At 45.7% G+C, this 27035-nt stretch overlaps 1 protein-coding gene and 1 long non-coding RNA gene across 17 annotated transcripts in view; one reads left to right on the plus strand and one right to left on the minus strand.

Annotated features, from left to right (window-relative positions):
• Nucleotides 1-5101, minus strand: part of LOC140849462 (uncharacterized) — a 33723-nt gene extending 28622 nt beyond the window's left edge. For 2 of the 3 annotated variants that reach the window (XR_012131330.1, XR_012131329.1), the window contains exon 1: nt 3651-3885. This is a non-coding gene — a long non-coding RNA (uncharacterized lncRNA). Of the gene's footprint in view, nt 1-3650; nt 3886-4364 lie in introns of those variants that run through there. The other variant, XR_012131331.1, reaches the window with a different exon arrangement.
• Nucleotides 3990-27035, plus strand: part of PTPRT (protein tyrosine phosphatase receptor type T) — a 970716-nt gene continuing 947670 nt past the window's right edge. For 12 of the 14 annotated variants that reach the window (XM_073236577.1, XM_073236581.1, XM_073236583.1 and 9 more), the window contains exon 1: nt 3990-4243. In XM_073236577.1, the coding sequence (XP_073092678.1) occupies nt 4156-4243 (88 nt within the window). In that variant the 5' untranslated portion in view covers nt 3990-4155. The remainder of the gene's footprint in view (nt 4244-27035) is intronic. The other 2 variants (XM_073236584.1, XM_073236589.1) reach the window with 2 other exon arrangements.

Below are 27035 nucleotides of genomic sequence, written 5' to 3' on the forward strand. Positions count from 1 at the left end.
TCAGGCAGTGGGGCCTGGGCTTTGGCTGGGGCCTCCTCGAAGGGCTGTCAAAGGCTTTGCCGCAGAGCGACCGGGCGGTGCATGGGCTGTCACCCACCTGACATCTTTTCAGACTCTTCTGTTCCCACGGGAGCCCGTTAGCACCTTTACTGTGCTAGCCACTCACTGTGTTTCAGATTAGCGTTTTTCAACCTCAGCATGCATGAGGATCTGGTTCAAGTTGAAACAGATCACTTGGCTCTACTACAGGATTTCTGATTTAGCAGATCTAGAGGAGAGTCTGGGAATTTGCATTTCTAACACATTTTCAGGTGATGCTGATGTTAATGGTCCCAGGACCCCTTTGAGAACCAGTTTTAGGCCAGATTGTCAGACCGCACTGTGTGAGTGCCTCTAGAGAAGGCCCTGGCAACCTTTTCCTATAAAAGACAAGGGCAGTAAATATTTTAAGCCGTATGGGTCAGATAATCTCTGTCACAATCACTCAATTCTGCCTTTGTAATGCAGATAGGCAGCCACTGCTATATTGCAAACAAATGTTGTAGGACTGTGTTACAATATAGCTTTATTTATAAAAACAAGAGGTGGTCCAGGTTTGGCCAACCACTGGACCTCCTGCTTTTGAGCAGCACAGTTACAGAACTTTTTGGAGAAACCAGCCATAGTCAGTAAGCAAATAAATAAGCATGAATGTGCCCCAATAAAACTTTACTTATAAAAACAGGTAATAGGCCAGATTTGGCCCACAGGCTGTAGTTTAATCAGTGCTATTTAGTAAAATTTTCTGTGGTGATTGAAATATTTTATATCTGCACTGTCCAATATGACAGTCACTAGCCACATGTTGCTACTGAGCACTTGATATATAGTTAGTGAGACTAAGGCCTGAATTTCTAGATTTTAGATTTAAATGGCTAGTGGCCCCCTGTGCCACAGCAAGAAGACAGAAGGCTTCAATGGTGTAGCCACTCCTTCGCCGACTCCCTATACAGGGCCTTTGTCTTCTCTGAGCCTCAGTTTCCTTGTGTATAAGATGGGGATGAAACAGTAGCTATATCACTGGGCTTTCCCCAGGGGTAAGTGAGGCACCCTAACCCAAGGAGTCTTCTCCCTGGTTCTTTGCTCCCCACTGAGGGGCTGACCATAGCCAGGGGGAGGGGGAGGGATGGTGAGGGGGGGAGATGGCGGCCATCCCTGCATCTGCATGTCCTTCACTTCTCTTTGTCCAGTCTTTCCCACTAGACTGTAAGCTCCTTGAGGGCAAAGACCATGTCTATTATTCAAGGTGCAAAACCAGAGTCCTGCCATTCTTGGCACATGGCAGGCAGCCAGCTCATGCATTGAAAGAATGCCCCATGTTTCAGGCTTCCCATAAAACTGCACTCAGATTAAAGCTCTGCAGCTAAAATGTCTGAACACTTCCTGTCTTGGACCCCACCAGAACTGGAAGGGAAGCCACTGTGCAGATAGGGAACTGAGGCCCAGAATGGTCTTGCTAAAGGTTCCATGGGTTTAGGGGCAAAGTCACCCTGAGGACATAGGATACTTTCTGGAGAAGAACTGAGAGGGGCAGCATGCAGAGCATCACCCCATTCTTCGCAGCATCACAAAGCTGACCCCAGGCCCCTGCCTCCTTGCTTCAGTACTGATGCTAAGCTTAGCCCTGTGTCGGGGTGAAGATGTGGTCAAGTCCCCCAGCTCCCCAAGATGACAGGGACAGACAGGAGAGTAGCCCCTCCTTTCTAATCAGCACTGGATTCTCTGCCAAAGTTTCACAGAGAAGCCTTAAGAACCAGTGTGAGTACCAGGGGGATGATGCAAAAGAGCCCTCAAGGCAGAGGGAACGGCAGGTGGAAAACTTGGTGGTGTGACTGGGTGCCAGAGCCCTGGAGAGCATGCATTCCTGAAGGAATACAAGGGGTAGTTTCCAGATGTGGAGGGCAGGTGGGAAGGCTTAGAGGGCCATGGCTCTCCTTGAGCGGCACAGCCTGCTCCACCAGCTCAGTTACCTTTGGAATGGAGCTTTTTCTCAGGGCCACATGAACCCCATTGACACCTGGGAGCTTTGAGGGCAGTGAAGTTGCCTCTCTAGAGTGTGGGTGCAGGAAGTCCCTGGAAGGTGCCAGAGGGCATGCGTGCTGAAGATGTGATAAGAACTATTTTATACTTTCCAGAAAGCTTGTGAGAAGGAATGAATAAGAGTTTAGGAGAGCTGGGACAAGTTAGAAGTGTGACATCAAAGCCCTTAATGACTTAGGAACCTGCTCTCCTGTGTCAACCCCTGGGATCAGCCCTGCCCAGGGTCACAGGCCATGGACCCCGGGTCAGGCCTTTCCTTAGAGGCTCCCTAACAACTCATCTGCACAGGACAAGCCTTTGTTGAGGGTCTGGAGGAGGAAATAGCTAGCATTTAGCTCTGAGCACAAGGGATCTTCCCATTCTCAGTGTCCCCAAAGACTAGTGGAGTATGAGATTAAACGCTCTGTTGGTATCTAAAGAATTATTAAGCATCCCCAGGTAGCCTGTAACAGTCTCCCACCCTGCAGGTCCCCCCTTCCCTCCCCTCGAACTGGTGGAACCTCACACTGCCCAGGCAGGGGTCTGGGAAGCAGGAGTTTGAGAAACCTCCCTGGAGGTTCTTTTTGTGTGGGAAACACTGTTTAACAGGCTGTTGCAAGTTCATCACCTTTAGAAGGTGGTGGTGGGAGGGGATAGCCAGACAAGGGTGGAAGAATTCGCCTGGGATCAGGAGTGCAGGGGGAGAGGGAGTGAGGGGGAGTTAATGGGTCTGAAGGGAGACCCATTCAGGGAACCTGTTCACCGCACCTGGTGGGAAGTGGGGCACGGAGGAGGAAGGCTGTGTTCTCTACCACAGCAACTCAGTCCAGCGCTTAATGCTCCCCACTTTTGGAAACCCTAGCCATAACTGACTTTCATAGTTTTCCCCCCATAGTCTAACCAATCCAAGCTTTGGAACCTTAGCAAGGACGCGGAGTTCTAGGCTGAAATAGAAGAGGAAGGGCTCTGGCGGTTCACAAAGTGTGAATCCCTTGGGCATTGCTCAGGAATCGCTGCTCGGCTTTTACAGCCCAGGCCCCCAGCCAGGACACGAGGGGCGCCTGGTCTCCTCCGTGAGGTCCCTGCCGCCTGAGAGCAAAGTCCCCGCCTGTGGACTGCACCGAACAGCTCGCACCCTGATCTCTGGTTTTAGGATTTCAGCCCCAGCCAGGTCTTTGTTCAGACTGTAAAGGAAAAGGAAAAATCTACACGGATCGGTCTCCCGAGAAAGGGAAGGGGGGAAGGCGGTGAGAGAGAGGGGGTGGGAACTAGGGAGAGATGTGGGTGGGTAACGGGGGTGCCCGGCTGGCTGATGAGGTGGGGTGTGCCCAGAAGAGCGTGTGTGTCTGTGTGTTGTGGGGGGCGACGAATCTTGCATGAAATTCTCAACTCTGGGCGTGCCCGAGACGCTCGTCTGCGGACGCCGGCCCCAGGTTCGGGCAAACGCCCACCCCTCTCATTCACGTGGCCCCGCACCCCGAGTTGAGACAGCAGCTCCCTCCCTCCCCCCTCCCCGCGCCCCCCACTCACCTGCTTCCCCGCCCCGAGTTCACACGCCTGCTCTCTCCCCTCCTCCCCCGCCGCCCCCGTACCTGCGCCCAGCCGGGCCGACGAGGCTTGGCTGCGTGGCGAGGAGGCGCGGACCCCGCCGGGCGCGTGGGTGCGGGGAAGATGTGCGTGGGCGCGTGACTGCGCGAGCCTCCCCGAGCCGGCCGGCCCCGCAGAGGGTGCGCGGGGGAGCCCGCGAGTGCCAGCCGCGGGCGTGTGCCAGGCGCGGGCGTGCGCGCGAGGGTGTGTGCGCGGCCGAGGCGGAGCGCCCGGCGGGCGGCGGCGACGGCGGCGGCGTTAGGACTCGGGGGACACCGCCCCCCGCGCCCGCGTCCCGCCCCCGCCCCCGCCCAGCCTCCCGCCTCAGTCCGCGCCGCGCCTCGCCTCCGAGCGCAGCCGCGCCGGCTCCCGGAGCCCCGCCGAGCCCGCCCGGGCGCCCAGCGGCGCTCCCAGCCCCGGCCGCGCCGGCGATGCGGGGCCGCCCCGCGCCCGCTGCAGTCCCGGCCGCGGCGCCCGCGGGAAGGGGCTGAGCCGCCCGCCGCCGCCCGGATGGGGAGCCTCGCCGCGCTCGCCCTCAGCCTGCTCCTGCGGCTGCAGCTGCCGCCGCTGCCCGGCGCCCGCGCGCAGAGCGCCGCAGGTGAGTGCGCCCGCCGGGCCCCGCTCCGTCCCCGGCGCCCCGGCCCGCGTCGCCGCGCCCGCACCCGCAAAGTTGCGCGGGCTCGCGCGGGGCGCGGGTGCCGGCGGTCTGAGCCCCGTACCTGTCCGGGCGCGCCCGGCACCCCCGCGCGCCCCTCGGCAGCCCGCGTTTGACGAAGTTGCCCGCTTCACTTTGCAGCCGTCCCCCCGGGCTGGAGTAACTTTCCGCGGTTCTTGCGAGTATTTCCACTCGCTGCCTCCCACTTGTCGGAATCTGTCACTTGAGTGTTCGGGGCGGCGAGACGAGAGGCGGTACCGGCGGCCGGGGTGGGGCGTTCTGTCCCCGGCGGCGTCGTGGGCCGCGCGCGCTTTTCGGGAGGAGGACCGGCCGCCAGGAGGCCGAGGCTGCCGGGGCGGTGGCTTTCTTTCCTCCAGGGAGGGACGGGAAGCCCCAGACTTGCTCTAAACACGCCGCGCCCCTAAGCTTGTCCTGCCCGCCGAGGGCACAGTGGCAGGGGTGTTCTGTGTTAATGACCGAAACAGCACTCCACCTCCTCCCCACCCCGGGGTTTTCATCCAGCGTGAACGAACGCACCTGTTAGGGCCCACCAAGTGTAGTGGCTCTGACCTGTGAGCGTGGCTGCTTCTGAAAAGTTTGGGGCACCCCTAATTTGGGTTTGACCACGGGAAAGGTTTGCAGAGGTAGTCCCAGTGTGGGGGCTTTGCCCCGATACGCTCCTGATGGTAAGTTGGCCTGCACAGGAGGCCACCACGACCCCCGTCTTCCACATCCCCAAACCCCACTTCACGCAGCCTCCAGCCCTGATCCCCCAAGGAGCAGGCGGTGGGGGAAAGGAGAGAAGGGCGCAAGTGGTGCAGGTATGTTTCTAAGTTCAAAATCACCTTGAAGTTTCTTAGCACCAGTTGGTTTTGGTGTGACTACGCTGAGCAGAGATTTCTGGGTTCACAGGGACAGGATGAGATAAGCAAGTGGGACTTAGCAAAAGGCTCGTTTTGAATTGCTGAGTAACAGCGGTGCCCATGTATTATCACGCCGAAAGGAAGCAAGGAAGGAAAGACAGAAGCTGTGGGGGAGTGTAACCTCTTTAAACAGGCTGCTTCTGAGGCTAAGAGTCGCCGGGGTGACATTCCAGGGATATGCTCGGGAGTCTCCCTTGCTCCCTACCAAAATGGGGAACAATATGGGAGTTCGGTGGAGGGACAGCCTGGTTCCGGGGCCGGGAAGTTAGGCGATTAGGACACCTCTTCGGAGATGTGTGACGCTGAAAGGTTGGATTTAACACGCGAGAGCAGAGGGACCGCCGCAATACCATTCTAAAGATGGTGCACAATTCTTGTTTTCCTCGTTTTAGGTCAGTATTAGGTGTGTTAGGGAGAGGGGGAAAGGAGGATGCGTGGGGCCAGCCTGGGGACCCGGGCAGGATTTTTGTGTTAGATTTTACTATCCTCCAAGAGCTGGCTAGCCTGCAACACATTAACGGTAGTCACAATCCCGCGGCAAAAGCAGTATCAAAAGTATTCCACCACGGGTCTCAAACCGTTCCTGGGCAGCGTGTGCTAACACCAGACGGGCTTGGGAAGCTGTCCAATGCTTTAAGCACGTCGGTTCCGGATACTACCGCCAGGTGGCGCTGGCCCACAACTGTTAAAATGCAAATCTAGTTGCTTTCATCTCAAGAATATAGAACTTCTTTTCAATTTTTAAATGAGTAATGTGTTTATTCAGCAGCCTTTTGTTAAAACATTTAGAGAAGTGTGAGGAGCAAGTACCCTTTCTTTGTTTGCTCTTCGGAACACAGGGGAAAGAAAAGCAATCCTGGAGTACAGTTTTGGGAAGAAATACACTGTTCCTTGTGTTAGCACCTTATGTTTCTTTTCATTCTATCTGAACTGAATGACTTCTGCAAACCTAGTATAAACTGTATACTTAACAATTGATTGCATGTTTTTTCCAGGGCCTTCTTAAAAGAGTGAGATTACCTTGCATTGGAGATTTGGTGCATTTTAAGCCTTATTCATTATAAAAATGGGGATTTTCTGTATATGTCTTTCCCTTCTGTTTTAATGTGAACTGGACCATACAACTTAGATTATTTATTTACAGGTTTCTTCGTGTATTTTGTAGATGTAGGAATATCGCACATGTTGACTTTTTAAAATGGACTTACCTTCTTACTTTATTTCTAAATGCAGAAATTGTTGGAATCCAAATCTAGTATAAATATGACAATAGCTTGATTTTCTTTAAAAATTCTTATGTAAAACTTTAGGCAAGTTTAGGTAAATAATACATTTTAAAACTCGGTGTGCTCTTCATATTCTTTTAATTTGAAAGTCTCAGTCTGGAGCAATTTCAATTTGTAAGCTTATGTCTAGTACACAGTTGGGGTGATATGTTTTGCTGTAACATGTTGGTTACGGTATCCAAAAGTCACTGGCAAAAGCTTGTCATCAAAAGCCAGTTTCTTTCTTCCTTACCCTCTGTGTGTTTCATGAGCCAGAGTGATTTTTGTGAGGAATGGTAGTAAAAAACACATTTAAAAATCAGCCTGTTAAGAGTGTGACAAAACATGATTTGAGATGGGGAGAAAAAGGAAACAGTTAAACTAATGGATAAGGGGATAAATAGTCCATTTACTAGTGGGTTTCAGCATCCAACATTGAGAGCAAAAGTAGATCGTAGAGGGGACTGACTTGAGATAGCAATTGTTAGCAGTGTAGTCATTTAACTCGATAATCATTGCCAGATACCTCTGGGGAACTGTTAGCAATACAGTCAAATTTTATTTTCTCTCCTGGATTGCTTGATTTGTTTCCTAATAAAAGAACAATTAATGTGCAAACCTGGTTTGGATTCTGTTTCAGCAACAATTGCAGGAACATTCATAATGAAAGCAGACCATCTTCTTGGGTGACAACCCACTACCTTTCTCCTCTACTTAATTTCTTCTTGCTTATCCCCAGCACAGCTCCTGCGGGCTCCAGGCTGTGCCAGCCGACACAGCGTCCGCTGTAGTACTGACTGCCACCTTTCAGAGCCATGATCACAGGACATTACAGCATTGTTCTTTTAGCCCAGGCTACTCCCGTGGCTCTGACAGCATGTTGCTGTGGAAACGAGCAATGCCACGTAGGTGGTGGGTCCTTGATAAATATTTATTGAGGATGATGAAGAGATGGTAGAGTCTTCTGGCAACTCTGATAGGAGGTGGGGGAATTTAACTCCGGAGGCAACCTGATGTAGAGAAAAGAACATGAGCTTTGGAGTCTGAAGTCCTCAGTTTGAATCCTGCCTCTGCCTCTTTCTCAGCTATGCCAGCTTGGGCAAGTCATTTGCCTTCTCTGATCCCCTGTTTCTCATCTGTAGAGTGAGGATAATTATGGCTGCCTCCCTAGATTTTGTGACAACTGAGATGATGTGTGCAGAGGGAGTGGCGGGCTGGTGCGTAGTAGCACTTCACCTTAAAGAGGAGCCTTGTCTGTTACTGGCTTTGGCATTGGTGTATGTGTAAAGGTCAGGGGGCATTGATGTTAAGCTCAGTTGTTATGATTTGAAAATTAGATGACTGGATTTTGGTGATGACTTCTGGTTTTTCTCCTTTCTTTTTTTGTGGGGCTCGGTTCCTTGCAACTGCTTTTAGAGAGAGATTTAGAGTGAAACAGGTGACACTAATACATTTGGTCATTTCAAGAATTTAATAAGGAATGTTTACTTTTATGCACATTTTACCTCCTAGATGAGAATTAATAAAAAGCAAACATTACACATAGTAACAGGAAAGAATTTGGCATGTCCTCTTCTTTCCTTTCCTTCTACCCTCCCTCATCAGTCTTCTTTGCCTCTGGGTCCCCTGCTCCATTTCCATCCCTTACTTAACCTGGAAATCAAGCGCACGGCTCTCTGGGGCAGAGGGGGTGTTTGGGGGTGGGGTAGAAGATGCTTTGTCATAAACCGGCAAATAATAAGTAAACATAGAGGCCCATGGCATTCCAGTAAACAAAAAGGCTATGAGATTGTTGAAAACAAACCATGTCTGACAAGTATAGAGCATTTGCAAGCATGTTACAGAATTGAGGCTTGGAGGCAATGCCATGTGGATATTAGAAAACAGAGTGTCTTATGAAATCTTATAAAATGGATCCATTTGGTTTGGAGTGGGAGAAAGCCATGTTTTTTTTTTTTTTTTTGGTGTGTGTGTATAAATAACAATCTGATGTGGCCAAGGGACAATGATGACAGTGGTGACCACTAGTGTGTCCAGGTGGGCCAGGTAACCAGCTGGGGTCATGGGATTCAGTTTTGCTGAGGTCTTGCAGGACGTTTTCTTGGTCTGAGAGATGGGCAAACGAATATGATAAGGCCATATATTTATTACTTACTGGTAAGAATTGCAGGTTCTGAAAGAGATCCGGAGGGATCCAGTGAGGATGCTAAGCATAGATCCCAAGGGATCTACCAAAAGACAACTGAAAAGTCAGTATTAATGTGTCAAAAAGACAATGTGAGGAAAGGGTGAGGAGCTGTTGAGAAATGGTGATTATTTAGCCTCTTTATCCCAAAATGTCAGCTTTATTTCACTTGGGCCCTTCTAGGTATTTACACGGCAAGGGCAGCGCTAGAAACCCCACCAGATCCACCATCAGACTGGGGGTAACTAATAAATCCAGTGAGTCGACAGTGTTACAGACTTACTTTTTTCACACCAGAGTTAGGCTGCTAAACTATGTCTGATCACAGACATCCACTAGTGAATGGGTGGAATAGATATGAAATCTTTCCAATTTCTTGAATATTCAGCTTAAAATTTTTATTTGATGCTGGAGAGAATAAAAAAATGGGGAAGCCACTTTGGTAAGGGGTTTGGCAGTTTCTTTAAAAAGTTAAACATGCACGTGCCATAGGATTCAGCAGTTCTACTTCTAGGAATATACCCAACAGAAACGAAAACATATGTCCACACAGAGACATATCTGTGAATGTTCATAGAAGTATGATTCATAGTAGCCCCCAAACTGGAAGCAATCCAAATGTCCATCAACTGGTGAGTCCATCTAATGGAATCCTACCAGCAATAAAAAGGAATAATCTATTGATATACGCCACGACATGGATGAACCTCATAAAACATTATGCGAAGCAAAATAAGCCAGATGTGAAAGACAACATATTACATGAAATATTCAGAGAAGGCAAATATGTAGTGACAGAAAACTTATCAATGGTGCCTGGGACTGTGCATGAGAGCAGGAATAGCACGTGGGCATGAGAGAACATTCTGGAGTGATAAAAAATTTGAAAACTGGAAGGTGGAGGTGGTTGTGTCACTCTATAAATGCCTAGTTCCTGGCTTGTGATACAAGCTGGATAAGTTATTTCACTTAAAAGCTGTGAGCCTTTATTTCTGCATCTGTAAAGTGGGTGCACCAATGCCTCCACACTGCAGGAGCCAGTGATAGCTCCTGTAATGATCCAGCTCAGTTCCTGGCACAAAACAGGCACACAATAAACGGCATAACTATTACATTTTCCTTGCCAGGTTCCATAATAGTTTGTTGCATTAATTATTTGCAAGGCATTATTTTTGGTTGTTTCCACCCACCCCCTCACTTCAAGCTCTTTAGATTGTGAATTAAATCAACCAGCTAACATTTCCTCCCCTTTTATCAGTTTGACCAAAAATGACAAAGTTTAAGACTGTTAAGTTTTGACAAGGATCTAAGCAATTAGGTGGCTTTGTTCATTGTTGAGTAGTGAATATTGAAACAGCTTTCTTGAGTGCCAATTTGGCAGTGTCTGTTAAAATGGGAGACGTGACTACCTTGCGCCTAGAGTGTTTTGGTAGGGTATGGATTGGTGCGGGGAGGAAACAGACCATTCATTCATTTTCTTTCTCATTTAATCAAGATGTAGATATTTCACAGACAAGAAGCAGGAGCTCCCTGCTCAGGAGCAGCTACAACATGTTTTTGGACCCTTAGTTTCCTAACAGGATGAAGAGCTGCCAGAAGTGAGAAAACAGTTCCATACATGCTTTTTTCCAGCCTTTAATGGTATTCTATCAACGTCCTGAAAGAACTTGGAGCTGGCAGTCCATTTGTTGCACTTAAAAAGATGTGTACTAACCTCACACTTTCTTGACATCATGAGGCTTGTCCTCACCCAAGGGAGGACGCAGTGCTGACCCCAACATTCCTGGCTCCTGCTTCCCAGGACCCTGGAAAGCCTGTTCCCTCTCAGATCATGCCGACTTTGCTTTACTCCCCTTTTATCCCACTGGTTCTGAAACAGATCATGAGATCACAAAGCCATTTCTCCTGGTCCTCCTGTAACTTGTGCTGGGTGGTTACATATTCATCCTTTAAGGGTGATGCATTTGTCTTTCTCTTTGGGACCTAGCGTGAATTAATGGATTCATGTTAGCAAGGAGAACTTTTTAAAGAGCACTTAATGTTTGATCATTATGAATGAGTGGCCTCCATGGTCCGGACTTGCTGTAATTGACTATAATTATGACTTTTTTTCCTGCTGCTGAAATGATCATAGGTTGGTCATTAAGACCTGTTTAAACCAGATGTTTTTTTTTTTTTGCCACTTTCAGACATCTTTGAGAGCATCTGTATTTTGCTGTGACAAGAAGGTCTTCAGGCTCACCACTAGGTTTTCTGTGCAAATCATGTAGCCAGTTTTTTTTTTTTTAAAGAGCTCTAGTCCCTTCTTGTGGAGACATCAGAACTGAGATGCACATGTGGGGTTTTATTTGAACACTGGAAGAGAACAGAACAGGGACTGCTAGTAATGCTGGGGTAGAAAAAGGAAGCTATTTTAAACAGCATGCATTTATGATCATTTCTCTCTATGATTTTTAAAAGTTGTTTTGAGAATGAGAACATGTTAGTCTAATTGAAAATAATTGTGTCGTTGTCACACTGTGTGCTTAGAGTACAGCCTAGGGTTGATGTCACCATTTCTTTTTCTCTTAAGCATCTTGGAATTGGCCACTAAGTGCATGGGTCCAGATGGTTCACCTGTCAGTGTTTCTTGGGCACCAACTTGCTGAAAAGAAAAAAAGGAAACAACTCCAGTTTCACCCTAAGGGAGCTATGTTGGTTATCTATTGCTGTGTAACAAGAAATCCCCTCAAACTGGGCAGCTTTATTTTCTCACCATTTCTTTGAGTCAGGAGTCTGGGCATGGCATAACTAGGTTCTCTGGCTTAGGATCGCTCACAGGCTGCAGTCAAGGTGCTGGCAGGGCTGCAGACCACGCAGCTGGAATAGAGAAGGCTCTGCTTCCGAGGCCACTCACACCGCTGTCAGGACGAGCCAAATCCTCAGGAGCTCATAGTTGGAGGCCACCCTGGATTGCTTGCCACACGGGCCCTTCCATTACAACACGGTAGTTGACTTCAGCAGAGTGAACAGTGGAGAGGCCAGGAGGGAGTGTGAGCAAGCCAGAAGCCAGCCTTTTGTAATCTAATTTTGGAAGTGACCCCCTATCACTGTTGCCATATTCTGTTTGTCAGAAGTGGGCCATAGCTCCAGCCCACACTACGGGGAGAGAACCACATTTCGGGCGTGAACACTAAGAAGTGGGGATCATTGGGAGCCATTTGAGGAGCCGCCTACCACAGGAACCTCAAATAACAGACAAGTGTGCGATACCCCTTATATCCGAGAAAAATACAAATACAACCTATAAAATATGTTCAGATTTTTAAGTCCTTTTTATTATTTTGGGTGTCAGTGTCAGTTCAGCATCAGACTTTTTCTGTTGAAAGGCCTTTGCATAGAGAGGTTTATTGTCTCAGAATCGACTCAGTCGAAATCTGAAAAAAGTTAAGAGTGTCAGAAAGTAAAAGCAAATTACTACGAAGAACCATCAGAAGACTTTTCCAACCTTGCCCTAAAAGGTGAAGTACTGTGTCTTCATAAGACTGTAAAATTTTCACACTCGTGTTTTGGTTTCACAAGAAACAGTTTATAAAAAACACCAGTAGAGGAGGACCATAATATAATTTATCTGGAAATTTGTATTGCATTTAGATATGTCAGTTTAAAAATCCATACATATTTTCTACCTTTTTAGTCCATTTCCAGAGGGTTTTTCATTGTCACATAAAACTAACATTAAGAATTTAGTAGGTTACAGTGATCGAAAGGTTTAATGTAAATACACAGATTCTAATGGGGATTGGAACATGCCTTGCCTGTACTCTTCGTTTTGTTTGCTGTGGCAATAGCATGGTTTTCATAGAAGAAGCACAATCATAGTATATTTTTCAGGGTAACTGGTTGGGGCCCCTGAGATCTGCCTGCCAGTGAAGGTTGGTGTCAAAATCCAAATGGGCTGACGGATGTTGGATTTCCTGGTGGGTACCTGCTCCAGGAATTTACCTGTATTCACAGGTTATCTGTCCGCTTGCTGGGTGGGGATGGTGGCTCCAAAGGTCTCCACTGTGCCTGTTTAGGTAGTATCTGTATTTAGGCAGGAGAGTACCAGCCTTGAGTTCAAAGCTATTTCCACATTCAGCCCCTCTATTTCCAGATCCAGTGCTCCTGATATTATAACTGCCTACTTTTTCTTTTATTCAGTGAATCTTTCTTCTGCCAAATATTGTCCATTTACCATCTCTTCACCTTTTGCGTGATGTTTTCACTTTTTGTTACAGGAAACGTGTGTTGTGGTGATGGGAGTGGTTTTCAGCTCAGAAATTTCAGAAACCAAGACTTGCCAAGATGCTAACTTGTGTCAAATGAGGGGTAGGGTGAGGGGAACCATCAGTTATATTCAGAAGCCGGATGCCTTGTCAGCCTCTTCCCTGTACCTCAGTTGACTCCAGTTCAGGATGGTTATCTGCCTCTAAACACAATTTTCTAGAACAAGGCAGGGGCCAGCTCTCTAACACTTGGGTTGCATTGTCTTGAGGCCACTTAACTTAGTTTATAGAAGAACTATGGAACCTTCTGGAGAAGAGGAAACCTACGGTTTTCAACTACTAGATGCTTGGCTCGACATACAAACATTTTAATGGAACCCAGGTACTGTATCCCTCTGCTTCAAGCAGAAGTTCAAGAAAGATTTTGTTCTGTATACTTATCAATGCAAATTTCCCATCTCGATTAAGTCTTTAAAATTTTCTGCACAGAGGATGTGTTACAAATAGACATTATTTCTAGGAGTTGACCCTCTCTGAACACCACCTTTGGTAGAGGAATGCAGGTAACCCGAACCAGTCCCAGAGTCCCAAGGTATAACTCTTGTGCACATATTTTAAAACAATTTCTTAGTTTAACTGTGGGATCACACTCCTTGTTGGTCAATTTTTTTTTAGCGAAGGATGATGAAATTGGACCTTTTTTCTTTAACCTTTATTATCTTTACCTCTTCTCACATGTAAAACATCTAACATACATTCAGATTCACTTGTGTGCAAAAGCATATTGCTACTGCTTTTACCAGAGAGGAGGCTTAGCAAGCGTTGAAGCATTTCTCGGTTCCATCCTCGTCTCCTGTCACCTCCAAAACCACAGCAGTTATCATTTGTCCCTGGAAAGGTGCTGACCACTTGTTCCACCTGGAGGTTTATGGGTCCTTGAAACCTCCCCTCCCAGGTTACCTTTTCAAATGTCTAATTTGGGGGCATCCCTTTGTGATCCATAGGTTTTGGCTCAAACTTTAGACACTTCCTTCTTTTGATCTTTCAACTTCCTTTGGGGATCCTTAGTTCTTGCTACTGTTTTAGCTCACATAGAAGATTCCAGGAATTATGCCTTGAACTCACTGCCCTTGGCTCACCCATCTTTTACCTTATGCCAGGTCCAAATGGTGGAGGCAGACAAACGGTGGATGAGTTCCGCTTGACTCACTTCCTACCGCCCACGCTCTCACGTGTTACTCGTTTCCTACTTTGTCACTTGTGATCTCTGACTAAAATCTGGCCATGATAGTGAGATCTTCTTGTTTGTCCCACCTCTTGACACTAATGCATAGTTGCAAACAGATTACAGATGATTTGGCAGAGACCTTTGTGTGTGCTCCCAAACTTCTATAAATTCTTGATTCATTTAGCCCAAGATACAGAAGGTCATGGAAGTGAGGTGACGACACAGAGAAGAGGAGGATGTGGTGCATCTTGGGCTGCTGCTGACTGTTTCTGGCTTCCTGGTTCCCTCGTGTAGAGCTGCTAGTGACATCTTCAGCACTGGCAGAATCCTGCTTATACAGAGAAGCAGCCCAATTTTTTGCTGTGCCACTGCCTTCTCATATCAGCATCTTGGAAGATCTTATGCTAAAAATAAGAGCATCTATTTAGGAATATTTACAAATATTATTAGGCTCTTCTGATCCATGAAGCAAACTCAGCATCTGTAAGGCCATATCCTCTTGCAGGGAGAAAAAAGAGCCAGTTTTATGGATGTAGTGGTCAAATACTTCATTATAATCAAGCTGTGTATGTTTCTGTTAGTATAAAAAGTGGAACAACAGGCTACACCCTGGAGAAGAAAAGTTTTGGGGAGAAATGGGACTGGGATGGTATGTAAAGAATGTTCTATGTTATCCGTAATACTGTTTCACTTGAAAAAGGAAATTTAAGAACATTTTTTCAAATTAGTTGATAATTCTTGGTGGAGAAGAACATAGTTGTTAATTATACTTATCCTTCTAATATTTCTTCATTTAAATAATTTCCTTTAAAAGCAATACCCTCGGAGTTGAAGATTTGTTAGTAAAGTGCATGTGATCGGGATTTTAAATGGGTACTCTTTTCTTCATTCTTTCAAAACAAATTTAGGTCTTATTTTCTATGTGGAAAGCCTTTTTCCAAAGTCTGTAATGAGGAATCCTATGGGAAAGACCCCTGCGTCTGGTTAGAAGGAGAGAAATAGAAAATTGTGTCTCATATACAGGGAGACATTTGAGCATGGGTAACTGGGGCCCTAACGGAGGGGGTCTTACTAGGCAGGAGCGTACATTCCCCTTCCTTTCCCTCTTTTCTCTCCTGGGACCTCCGTGGGGAAATAACAGAGATCCTTCCGGGAGACAGCCATTGGCCCTGGGTTTGCCTGGGGCCCCAGAAGGGCACACCTGGCATGAGGAGTAATGTTGCACAACCTTGTCCGTACTTAGAGATGCTGTGAACCTGGGCACATCTGTGAAATGACCAGATGGTTTCAGTGTTTCTTAAGGGCTGGAGTTCTAGTCTCTGACTGTTAAGAATTTCATTTTTTCCCCTGAAAATCAAATCATTTGAGGTCTTCGATAGAGGTTAAATGTATGGAAGATCTATCCTTTCCCCCAATAATCAGTGTTGTTATTTGACAAGACTCATACTTTGTGCAAAAGGAGGGAGTTGTGAAATCCCCAGGTCTAGCAGATGAACAAACAGAAATTGTTCCCAGATTGTTCATTTCAAACAGTGACTCCATTAGGACAGTCCAGATTAGAATATGACAGGAGGAATTTTCACTCTCCTGGGATGAAGATTTGTAAACCCTAAAGAGGGTACAGGGGAGCAGAGCGTTTGGCTCTTCTTGGAATGGAAAGAAGAAAATAACAAGGTGATGACAAGTCAGCAAAATGATGGATGACAGGGGAATAACAATGGGGATCTAGATTCAAAAGTTATGAAAATCACAGGTACACTGGGGTATGTCTGAAGAGCATGAAGGAGTCAAACCGAACACCAGGGGAATAAATACAGGAGAGGAAATGACTACCAAATAGCAGATACTAACTGTTGTGCACTTTAAATATTTATAATGAAACAGACATTTTTCAAAGGATTTACTAATTGTCACTTAGAGAATTTTTATAACAGTCCTGTGATGTGGTTGCAGTTGTCAAAAATGAGGAACAGAGTGGTTGAGTAGCAAGCCCAGCGTCACACAGCTAGTACTTGGTAGAGCTAGGACTTGAACCCAGCAATTTGAGGTTGGACTCTGTGTTCTTAGCTGCTACTTTCTGCTCACTCTCTGGTTTGCTTTGTGCCAGGGGCTATGCGAAAGTCATTCTTAGGGAAAAACTTTAGGTCCTATTTGTAATTCCTAGGTGGAAAGCCTTCCTTAAGAATTTTCAATGAGAATTTCTTTGGGGGAGTTTTAAGACTTTATTTAATTTTCATAATGAGCCCATGAGGCAGGCACGACAGTCCCATATATCAGATAAGGAATTGGTGTTATAGATGTGCAAGGGCTTAGCCACAGTCACCGCTGTGATTGTCTCATTCCAGAGTTCAGGTTCTTTACTGCCATGTGATATTCAATGTTGAAGATTTTTATTGCAGTAAGAGGTATGGGAGAGGTGCTGTGTCCCCAAGATAAAAGCCCCATCTCCTCTCCAAATAAGTCTCATCCATCCCAGTCTTAAAAGAGGGTAAATCAGAAGGGAGGACTTTCAGTTGTCTTGGAACAAAAGTTAAACCTGTAAATGTGGCTGCCACTGGGAGCCACAGCAGCTGCGGGTGTTATACCCCCAGGAACTCAGATGAGGGGCTTATCTTAGACTACGATCTTTGGACCTCTGGACTACCAGCAAAAACTGCATTTTAGGAAAACACTTTTTGGTTTTATAAATTAAGATCTGAAGCTTAAGCCATCAGGTAGGACTGCCTTTGAATTTGTTGAATGCATCAGACGTTGAACTTCACGAATTTTGCTTTAAGACTCTGTTGAAGTATAAGGGCCTGTGTAACTTCATCTCTAATTTTCCAAAGGCAACAAATACCTCCCCAACTACTTTTTCCTGGTGCTCTACAGTCAAGAATGTGTAAATTCACTCTCTATTTCTGCTCTTGTGCCTGCCAGGCTTGAGCTTGGTCCCTAATAGGATCTTGCGGTAGTTCTTGGCTGTCTTTCCTCATGGCGTCAGAAAGGTGCAGGTGGACCCTCTGCTCTGTTATGAAGGAAACTGTAGTTAAATCTTAGGGAAAAGGGCAGGATGTGATCTCAGACTGTGTGCTCAAGTCAAAGCTGTGATATTTATAGGCTGTATGGTCTTGAGAAGTTGTCTGAGCCCCAATTTTATCATCTGTGAAGTGAGGTTAATAAAAGCACCTTGCTTGGAGGGTGGTTCTGAGAAATCAGTGAGGTGATGTATGTAAACTGCTTCGCATGGGGCTGGGCTCATGGAACGTGCTCAGTTAGTGCTGGGCATTTTTGGGGGTGGTGCTGTTGCTGGGGGAATGTTGCTGGAGCTCAGTGGAGACAGAAAGCATATGATTAGGGGGACCGGTTGTTCTGGTTTGTCCAGGATGGGAGTTCTTCCCAGGATGTGGGACTTTCAGTGCTAAAACCAGGTGAAGAAGGGTGCACTGGGCACTCTAATGCCCATTCCAGGCCACAAAGCTCTGTTCAGAGTGATCTCATTACATATGCTGTATAGGTTCCTACAAATTGCACATACAATTCATATTTATGTATTACAAAGATAATTATCAGATACAGGTCCTGCATTTTATAGATGTTACTGTAGGAAAAAAATAGAATAGCTTTTGTTTGTTTCTGGAAATTTGACCATTAGAGGAGTCATCTAGGCTCTGGTGGTATGTCTGGCTGGGTCCAGACAGAAACAGAATTCAAGTCCGTTGTATTAACAGATGTTAACAAAGGGACTATTCAAGGGGAGGGTTGGAGTTAAGGGGACCTACTTAAGTTAAGGAATGCATGTAAAGATTAGGACATCTAGAGTAAGAACAGCGGGAGGCCATTAAGCACCCTACAACTTGGAAGGGCCAAGGAGAAGGAATTGCATTAATGGAGTCTTTTGGAAAAGAAAGATACTTTTTTTTGAGTTTCAGGAGGCTGCATGACCTCAACACCTTTGCCTTCCCATTTCTTATTGAGTTTAGCAGATGGGAAACCCTGGCAGGAGGTTGTATGTCAGGAGGAGAGGTATTGGAGTATTTGACCTCCTCCCTTCTTGCTGCTTTCTGGTATGGCTGTATTCCTCCACGCCAGTGGTTCTCAAAGTGGTCCCTGTATGAGTAGCATTGGCACCGCCTGGCAACTTCTTGTAAATGTAAATTCTTTAGACCTACCCCAGATCTACCGCATTTATTAATTCTGGGAGTGGGGCCCAGCAATCTGTGTTCTAACAGACTCTCCAGGTGATTCCAGTGCATGTGAAAATTAGAGAACCACTGGTCTAGAGAGCAAAGATGCCCCATTAATTTCATGCAGGGCCTTTGGCCAATCAGGTCCTCTCTCTGACTTGGAGGTCAGTATCCATCTAAGTTGAATGAGACAGAGATTCGCTCTCCCCACTTACAGTATTTGCTTCTCTTAAATGGTCTTTTTTGTGTATTTGTGTGTTTATTTTCTGACTCTTTTCTTCTAGAATTTAAACTCCATGAAGACTTGGTTTTGTTCACTGCTAATCTCATGTGTCCATCACAATCCGTATATGGTGTTGGTACTCACCTCATGTTGGTGAATGAATGGCTATTACATGTTTTCTAAGACCACTTTCAGCAATTTTACTCTTGACTGGAAGATTATGTGTCTTGTATTATACAATAATGGCTGATTTCTCTTAAATCTACCAATTTGAAGTCTGAACCTGTATTCTTTTTTTAAAGGAAAATAATACTTGATGAACTAAGGAAAGAATACTTAAAGCACCCAGTGTGCTGGGGACCATGACATGTGCAGTATGGTGCACATTATCCCATTTAATCTTTATCAAGTCTCTGTGAAATTGGATTACTGTAAAGAAATGCAAGCTTAGTGAGGTCACGTGACATACTCAAAGTCGCACAGGTGTTTATGGCCAAACCCGGATTTCAACCTAGTTGTGTTCATTTTCAGGCCAGTGTTGTTTCAATTTCACAGCTGTGTAAGATTCAGAAGAATCTACTGAATTGCAAAGATTGATTACATCATGAAAGAATAGTTTGCCTTGAAATATATTTTATCTTGGGTCACTCAACATGTTGGAAAGCTGAATTGAAATTCCAGCTCTTGCCACTGACTGGCTGTGTGTGCTTTGGCAAGTTACTGTACCTTTCTGAACTTAGGTTCTTCATCTGTCAATGGGGAAATAATTCCACCAGCCTGGCAGGGGGGCTGTGACCATTTGAGATGATGCTTATAACATACCTGACAAGTGAGAATAGCAATGGTGGTTTCTAAGAACTTTTGGAGAATTGGTAATTCATGTATGAATCATGGTAAGTCTCAATTCGATGGGTGGATTTTAGAGTTAACTGCTCTTAATTAGGAAAAACTGATAATGTGACTTGAATTGGAAACGATCTCTGGAGATGTTTTCATTCTCATCTGGACTGGTTATGGGATCAGACTACCTGGGGTCCCTAATTGTCCTGCTTACTACCTGTATGTCCTTGGGCAAATTAGTTAACCTCTCTGAGCCTTAAATTTCTTCATCAGAAAATGAGGATGATAGTGCCTATCTCATTAGATGGTTATGAGCATCATGTGAAGTAATGTATGTAAAATGGTAATAGTGTAAAATATTATGGTGCATTCATGGTCTTATGCTGTTGAGTATTAGACATGCAGATACATATCTGTGCATGCATGTAGGCACCAAGTGAGGTCTTATGCAGAAACAGTAAATGGTAACTATATACCATCGTGGTATAAAAACTCCTTTCTTCTCCCAAATTCTACTATTTAGCAGGCTTGCCTTTGAATGTGTTGTGAAGACCTGGAAAGAAGCTAAAAGAACTACAAAATAAATGGTGGCCTCACGCAAAGCTCCTGTCCTTTCTCCATGGCAGAGCCCCCACAATCTCATACAGTGGTTGTATTTCTTACTTTACATACAGTTCTAACAAGTTGGTATTTATTTCCAAGACCAGAGGGTTGAGAAGGAGGGAGGCTGCTGCCCCAGGGAGGCAAGCCTGTAGTGGTGGTAAATGAAAGAGTGAGGGCCTGATTGCTGGAGAAGAGGGAGGAGAACTATAAGCAGCAGAGATCTCAGTCAAGTCAGTGACTGGAGCTGCTGGGAGTGTGGGCAGGGGATGCCACCCTCCTCCGGAGGCCCTGCAGGCCCCACCTGATTGCTGCGCCCAAGGTGTAGCGGCAGGCCATGACCATTAGGATGTCAGGTGAAAAAAAATAGGTGTGCGTTCCCAGTACAATCACTGATCTTTTTATGGATAACCTTGAGTTCGAAGAAAATGCTAAATTGTTTTCTGTAATACTAGTGATTTTATTTTTAAAATGCTTTATACAGTATTTTCAGGCATGTCATTCCATTTTAGTCTCTGCTCTTAAAAAGTGCTTCCACCTTTTTGCAGAAGGGAGGTTGAATCTTAGATGCATTAAAGGACCAACCCAGGACTGCAGAGGTGCTGAGGGCTGTGGGGCAAGACCTAAACCTGCTTTTTAGATTTCGAACCCAGGGTGTACACCGTGGCCCTGTGATAGTCTGTCACATAAGAAGGAAGGGAACTTTGTGGAATAGTTTTAAAGGCTTTGCAATTACAGCTCTTCAGGTGTTTGCTGTGGTGTTTAGTATGAGGACTTCAACCTAATAAATCCTGGATTTAAGTATTTGGACTAGTAAACGAATTAAAGAGCAAACCTTGGCTAACTGGAAAGACAAGTTTTATTAGGGGGCAACTTGAATGAAGGCATAGTGGAAGGGGATTAGCGGAGGGAAGAAATGCATATAGGTGACGAAAGGAGAGGGGAGAGGGCCTGCAGCAGCCTTCAGAGGACAGCTGAGGGACAGGGCATGGAGTGCTTCTGGGGAGGAGTATGCCTCTCCTTTCTCTGACTCCTTTGATTTTGCATGCCCTAACTCTTTTGGGGCTTATAGCCCAAGGCTCTTAGTTCAAAATAACTTTTCTTTGCCAAGAGAAATTCATACTAGCATGGGAAAAAATTGTGGTGGAATAGAGATTTTGATAACAAATAATGCAATAACCATGAAGGCTACCCAACTTCTGACTTGCTCATGATGCCCATCTTCTCTAAATGGTCCGGGGGCACCCATGGTTCAGAACATCTAATTGCATTCCTGTGTGAGGCTGGCCAGGCTGAGTGCTGTAATCCCTCTTCCTAGACCCAGAGGGGACTATGCCACAGTTTGATTTTCCTTTGTCATTTGCATCATAGAAGATTTGGCAAGCCACATCCCTTTGTTGGAAGAAAGGGATTGAGATTGGTGTAATGTAGTGGTTCTTTGAAAGAAATCAATGTGTAATCTATTCTTTTAAATTTGTGATAGCTCAGCGTAATGCAATTAGAAACGTGGAGAGTTGACAGCATGAGATTTCTGGATTAGGAAGACCCAAGAAATTTAAATTGAAGTGGATGCTGTGTCAGTTAACTATTACTGCATAAAAAATGATCACAAAATTGGCTATATAAAACAGCACTTAACTAAACCACTTAACCACTTAAGCCACTGAGAACTAGATTTATTATCTCATAGTTTTTGTGGGTCAGGGGTCTGGGCACAGCTGAGACAGGTCCTCTGGCTCAGGGATGTCCGTGAGGCTGCATTCCTGGTGTTAGCCAGGGCTAGAGTCTCATCTGAAGGCTTGATTGGGGAAGGATCTATTTCCACGCCTGTGTGGTTTTTGGCAGTGTTCAGTTTCTTGCAGGCTGCTGGACTGATGAGGGCCTTAGTTCCTTGTGGGATGTTGGCCAGAGGCTATGTTCAGTTCCTTGCCCCAGGGGCCTCTCCAACACAGTTAATTGCTTCATCTCCCCAGTGAGCGAGAGAGTCTGCTTGCCACAGACCCACATCTCCAAACCCCCTTTTTGTGCATTTTTCAGAGCCTTGCCAGAAAGGCTTTGCTTTTATTGGTATGGGAGGGATTGAAATTTAACTAACAGATTAGAAGGAGCTGGAAAATTCTGATTGGATTTTATCTGGTTACTATGTACCTTGATTGATTTATCAAGTGCCTTGCAGAGGGCTTGAACTATATGATTTCCTTTTATGCTTACTATAACCCTGAGTAACAGATGGGGGAACTGGGATTTAGAAACAACTCCAGTCTTGTCCATGTTCACAGGGGTTGAGAGCACTCGGGTTTTTAAGAGATCAGAAGGTGTCAAGAATAAAGGCATTGTTGGGGTTGACCAACATGGGGGCATTTCCTCCCTGCAGGGCCAGGGTTAGCTGGAGCTGGGCCTCTGGGCCATGTTGAATGTCAAGGTACCAATTATAGTCTGTGAGCAGCTATGAAGGTCAGGCTGGGATCCAGAGGGGATGTTGGAAGTCAGGATTTGGGAAGAGTGGCCAGAGAAACACAACAGAACCCCAGAGAGCCAAGTCCTTTGACAGCTTTCCTTTAATATAATTTAGAGTTAGGAAAAAAAGCTGTACTTTTCTTCATTATTCATTCATGTCCCCCAGCATTGAACTTGGACTTTATGAAACCAATTGAAGCCATTGTACTCTGATGTCCACCAACCACGAGGCCAGTTTTTCTCAGCTACCACCTTTGTCTGCACTGCTGTGATTGAATTTTCCCACTAGTTTTATATTATAAAAATAGGAATGTGAAAATGCCAGTACTTGTGGCAATGTATTTGAGGGAGGTGGAGCCTCTTGGATGTAGTGTTGGCTGTTAGTTTCAATTTGTTACAGGTCAGATGATTTCACTTCTGGAAGGAAATAAAGTGGAAGAACATACATGAACTGCTGGAAATAGGTCCTCAGGCATTGGGTCTCAAAGGCCATTCTTAGTGGTGGAGGAAAACAGGGAAATCTTTAAAGTTATGGATGGAGAATCAACATTAAAGAAAAAAAACCTTCAGTGACTCAGCTACAGAGAGGAATCAACAGATGCGTAGAGTTTCTGATAGGAAGACAGTCTGCTCAGGGGACCGTGTTCAGATTCCTATTGATGTGTTTGTCAAGGAGCTTGATGACACCATCTGAATCGCCACACAGCTGCCAAAGTAATTTTTTTTAACATAAATCAGACTAGGTCCCTCCTCTCTTTTAAATCTTTGCCCTTGCTCTTAAAAGCCCCCAGCCCCAACTATTGCTTCTTGCCTGTAAGATCAGGCCACTGATGATGTCTTTTATTCCCTCTCCCATCATTTTCCTGTCCTTACTTAGACTGAGTCTTGCCTGGGGGTCAGCAGACTTTTCATCCCATGGGTCAAACCTGGCCCCTGTTTTGCATGAAGTATGGCTTTTACATCTTTAAGTGGCTGACAACAAATCAAAAGAAGAGTCATGGTTCATGACACATGACTACATGAAATTCAAATCTCAGTATCCGTAAAAAAAGTTATTTTGGAACATAGCCTTGCCTGTTCGTTTGCATGCTATCTGTGGCTGCTGTCACCCTGCAATGTGGGGTTGAGTAGTTACAGTGGAAATGATCTGACCTGCAAAGGCCAAGGTACTTACTGTTTCGTCCTTTGCAGAACAGGCTTGCCGACTCCTGTTCTAGCCACATTGGCCTTCTTTTTGCTTCGTCAACAGTCAAAACCTGTGCCCACCTCCAAGCCGTTGCTCTTGCTATTCTCTCTGCTTGGGATGCATCTTTTCAACCTCTGATCGATTACCACTCCTTCACTTTCTACCCACATTAGATTGATTATGTTACGTTAATAGCATCGACTATCTCAGAGTATTTCTCGTTAGTTTGGTTCTCCCACTTAAGTGTGAGCTCTCGGAGTGAGCAGTTCTGTTTGCTCACCACTTAGAAAGTGCCCAGCACACCCTGGCTGCTGTCTGCATGCTTGTTGACAGACTGCATGAATGGGAAGTCCTTGCTGCATCTCCAGCTTGATCCTCGGTTACATACATCCTTCTTCTCAACAGCTGACTCGTTTTTCCTCATACAGGATGTCGTTTTCAGTGACCTGAGATAATTGGAATTTAAGATAAGACATCACACAATTAAAGTTATTGTTTGTAATTTTTTAAAAATATTTTACATAATCCTGAATAACCAGGATTATTGTATGACACTCAAGAAGTAAAGAAATGAAACAGTTACCACCATAATTAAGATTTCATAATATTTAGAAACTCTCCCCACAGCCTCTTCTGCTTGACTCTTACCACATGGGAGAATCTATATATTCCAAATTTCAAAGCTTCAATTTGCAACTAATTTTTAGGAACACATTTTCTGAAAGAGAAACATAGGATTGGATGTTTCTACCTCCTCCTTCTTGCCCTCTGCCTTTTATACATTCACAAGGACACACAGGTGAGATCGATGTGCCGTGAATGGATATCCTTGGGTGGCTTTTTCCCAGAGGGCACCTGCTCCGGGCAGGAGCTATAGAGCTGTCCCATAACATGTAAGAGTCAGCTACTGCCTTATACACATAGAGTCTGTTCTTCAGCTCTTGGTGGCACAGCATGGACCTTGCCCACATTTTGATGCAATCAGGGTCAATGTGATTTGTGTTGTAGAGAGGAATGTCAAAAAGCAAGCACTCCATCCATCTCAGTGTTGACCATAGGTATTTATTTTGGAGATTCAAAAGCTTCTAGGAGGCTAAGGCTCCTGTTTCATGGCAAATCTACATAGGTACAGCTTCACTTCCTGGCAGGGCATGCTGTCTGACGGCAAAGATAGGTTTGTGCGCTCTCCCTAACCAGTTTCTCTGGTATACCAGTGTTCGCCCAGTTCCCTCTCTGGGTCAGCCAGTGGAGCTCCATGAGTGGGGCAGACATGAAGGACCACTGCTGACCTCAAGGTGCTCACTGCCTGGATTGGGGGAACAGGTGGGTGTGTCACCACACAGAGATGGTAGATGTAGGGTGCAGCTCCAAGGGGTGGGCTGGGGGGCAGCTCACTTGGCGGGAGCCGAGGGTGGTTTGCAGTGGGCAGTGACGCCTGGCTATGGAGTCAGGGGTGAGCCAGGGGTGGGGATTGGAGAGCTGCCCGGCATGCCAGCGCTCAGCAGGTCATTGTGAGACCCTTTGGTGTGGGTGGAGCCAAGGGAGGCCCAGCTGGTGTGGTGGGAGGAGGAGAGGGGGGCAAAAAACAGCCCTGACCCCAGCTTGATTCTGCTGCCCCCAGAGTCAAAAACCGTGGAGGCCACTGTCAGCAGGGAGGTGATGCTCTGTTTGCCAGGGATCTCTGACATCATTTTGGGCATTGCTAGTCATGTGCTTCAGTGACTCAGGGTAGAACAGCACAGAACAGCTTTTGCTTCTGCAGAAGGCTGTTAGCCATTGGTGCTTTTTGTGCGCTTGTTAACAGAACAAGGGATTTGGAGTCAGACACTGGCTTTGCCACTACATTTCTGACCCTAGCAAGTTACTTAGTCGAGCTCTGCCCCAGTTTCATCATCTATTAGAAGGGCGTACTTATAAAACCCACCTCATAGGGTTGTTCTGGGGATTAAATATGTTCATATTAATAGGTATGGAAAGCACGTAGTAAGCATACATCCAATGCTGCTGTTACTACTATTGTTATTTTTTACTGTTCTCTCAATCCAACAAGTGATATGTTGTGAACAGTTTAACTCTTGCCATCAGGTGTTAGGTGTGCAATAATTTTGAGTCACAGGGAACAGTTTCAGTATGTGTTTTTATTTTGTTTGGTTTTAGTGAACAGCCCCCCCACCCCAAAATGTGCACCATGCTTGTTTAATTACATCTCCCTGCTTCCTGCCTTCCAGTTTCAAATGCAGGAATCACCATATTAGCATGCTAATGTCACAATAATAATCTACCGAGTCTATGTAAATAAGGAACATCTGTACAATATTTATGACCCATAAAACACAGTTATACTCTAAAATGTTGTTCTAATCCCAAGTAGGTCATTGCAATGGAGCCATGATCAGAGGACCCTCCTGGGGCCCTCTGCTCTGTTCGCCGAGGTCTGTGCCAGCCAGCCCAGATGGGAACGGGCAGTGCCACATGGCACTTGGTGAAAATTAGGCTCCTGAGGGTTTTTTTTGGCCCATCAGAGCAAAAAATGAGTTGTCTTTTTGCAGAAAAAATGGGGTAATAGTGCTTTTGCTCAGGCAGAACCAGCTTTCAGTTATGTGCAGGGGTTTAGATGCTCCCTGGACTGTGCAGGGGACCTTGTAAGTCTCAGCTCGCTTTCCTGACATTCGGCACATTTATGTTGGATGTGTTACGTGTCTGCTTGGGCGTCCGGTCAGACTTACGGTCTTTGTCATTATGTGAGATGTCCTGATGGGTGTTTCTGTAATCCCTGTCTTTCCCTTTGGTCTGGATTTTTTCTGTTCATTCTGGTTTCCTTCCTTATATTCTCATTAGATTGTATGTTTTTTTAAAGCTTTTTAATTCTTTAATGAACATGTCAGGGTAACACTAAGCTCTTTCTCCTTCTTGTCATTTGAGAGTATTGCTCTTGAAGTTGGCAAACTCACTGACATGACTGGCTAAGAAAACACGAGCGGAAAGGTAAATCTGTCTGCCCAGGTCAAGTTCAATGTTTTGTGTAGTGTGCATGGGGCTCAGCAGTGATTTTCTACAGAGGGTCAGATAAGCAGAGAAAATATGTAAATGAATGGTCATGGCTGTGTTCCAGTAGGACTTTTTTACAAAACCAGGCAGCTGGCCTTCAGGCTGGGATTTCCTGATCCCTGCACTAGTATAACATACACATAGACAGTTCACTGGTCACTGAGTGAATTGTCATCATAGGATGATGCCCTCATGAAACTACAGGAAGGCCAGGACATAGAACAGGACCAGGGTCTCATAGCTCCCTCATACCTTTCCCTGGGTATTATCCCGCCTTCCACCTATAGGTAACCAATGGCTTCTAAACATAATAATTCATATTACATTAAATCCTACATAAGAAAACACTGTCAATTAAAAGAAAATT

The sequence above is a fragment of the Manis javanica genome, chromosome 5 (assembly GCF_040802235.1).
Source record: "Manis javanica isolate MJ-LG chromosome 5, MJ_LKY, whole genome shotgun sequence".
Taxonomy (NCBI): Eukaryota; Metazoa; Chordata; class Mammalia; order Pholidota; family Manidae; genus Manis; species Manis javanica.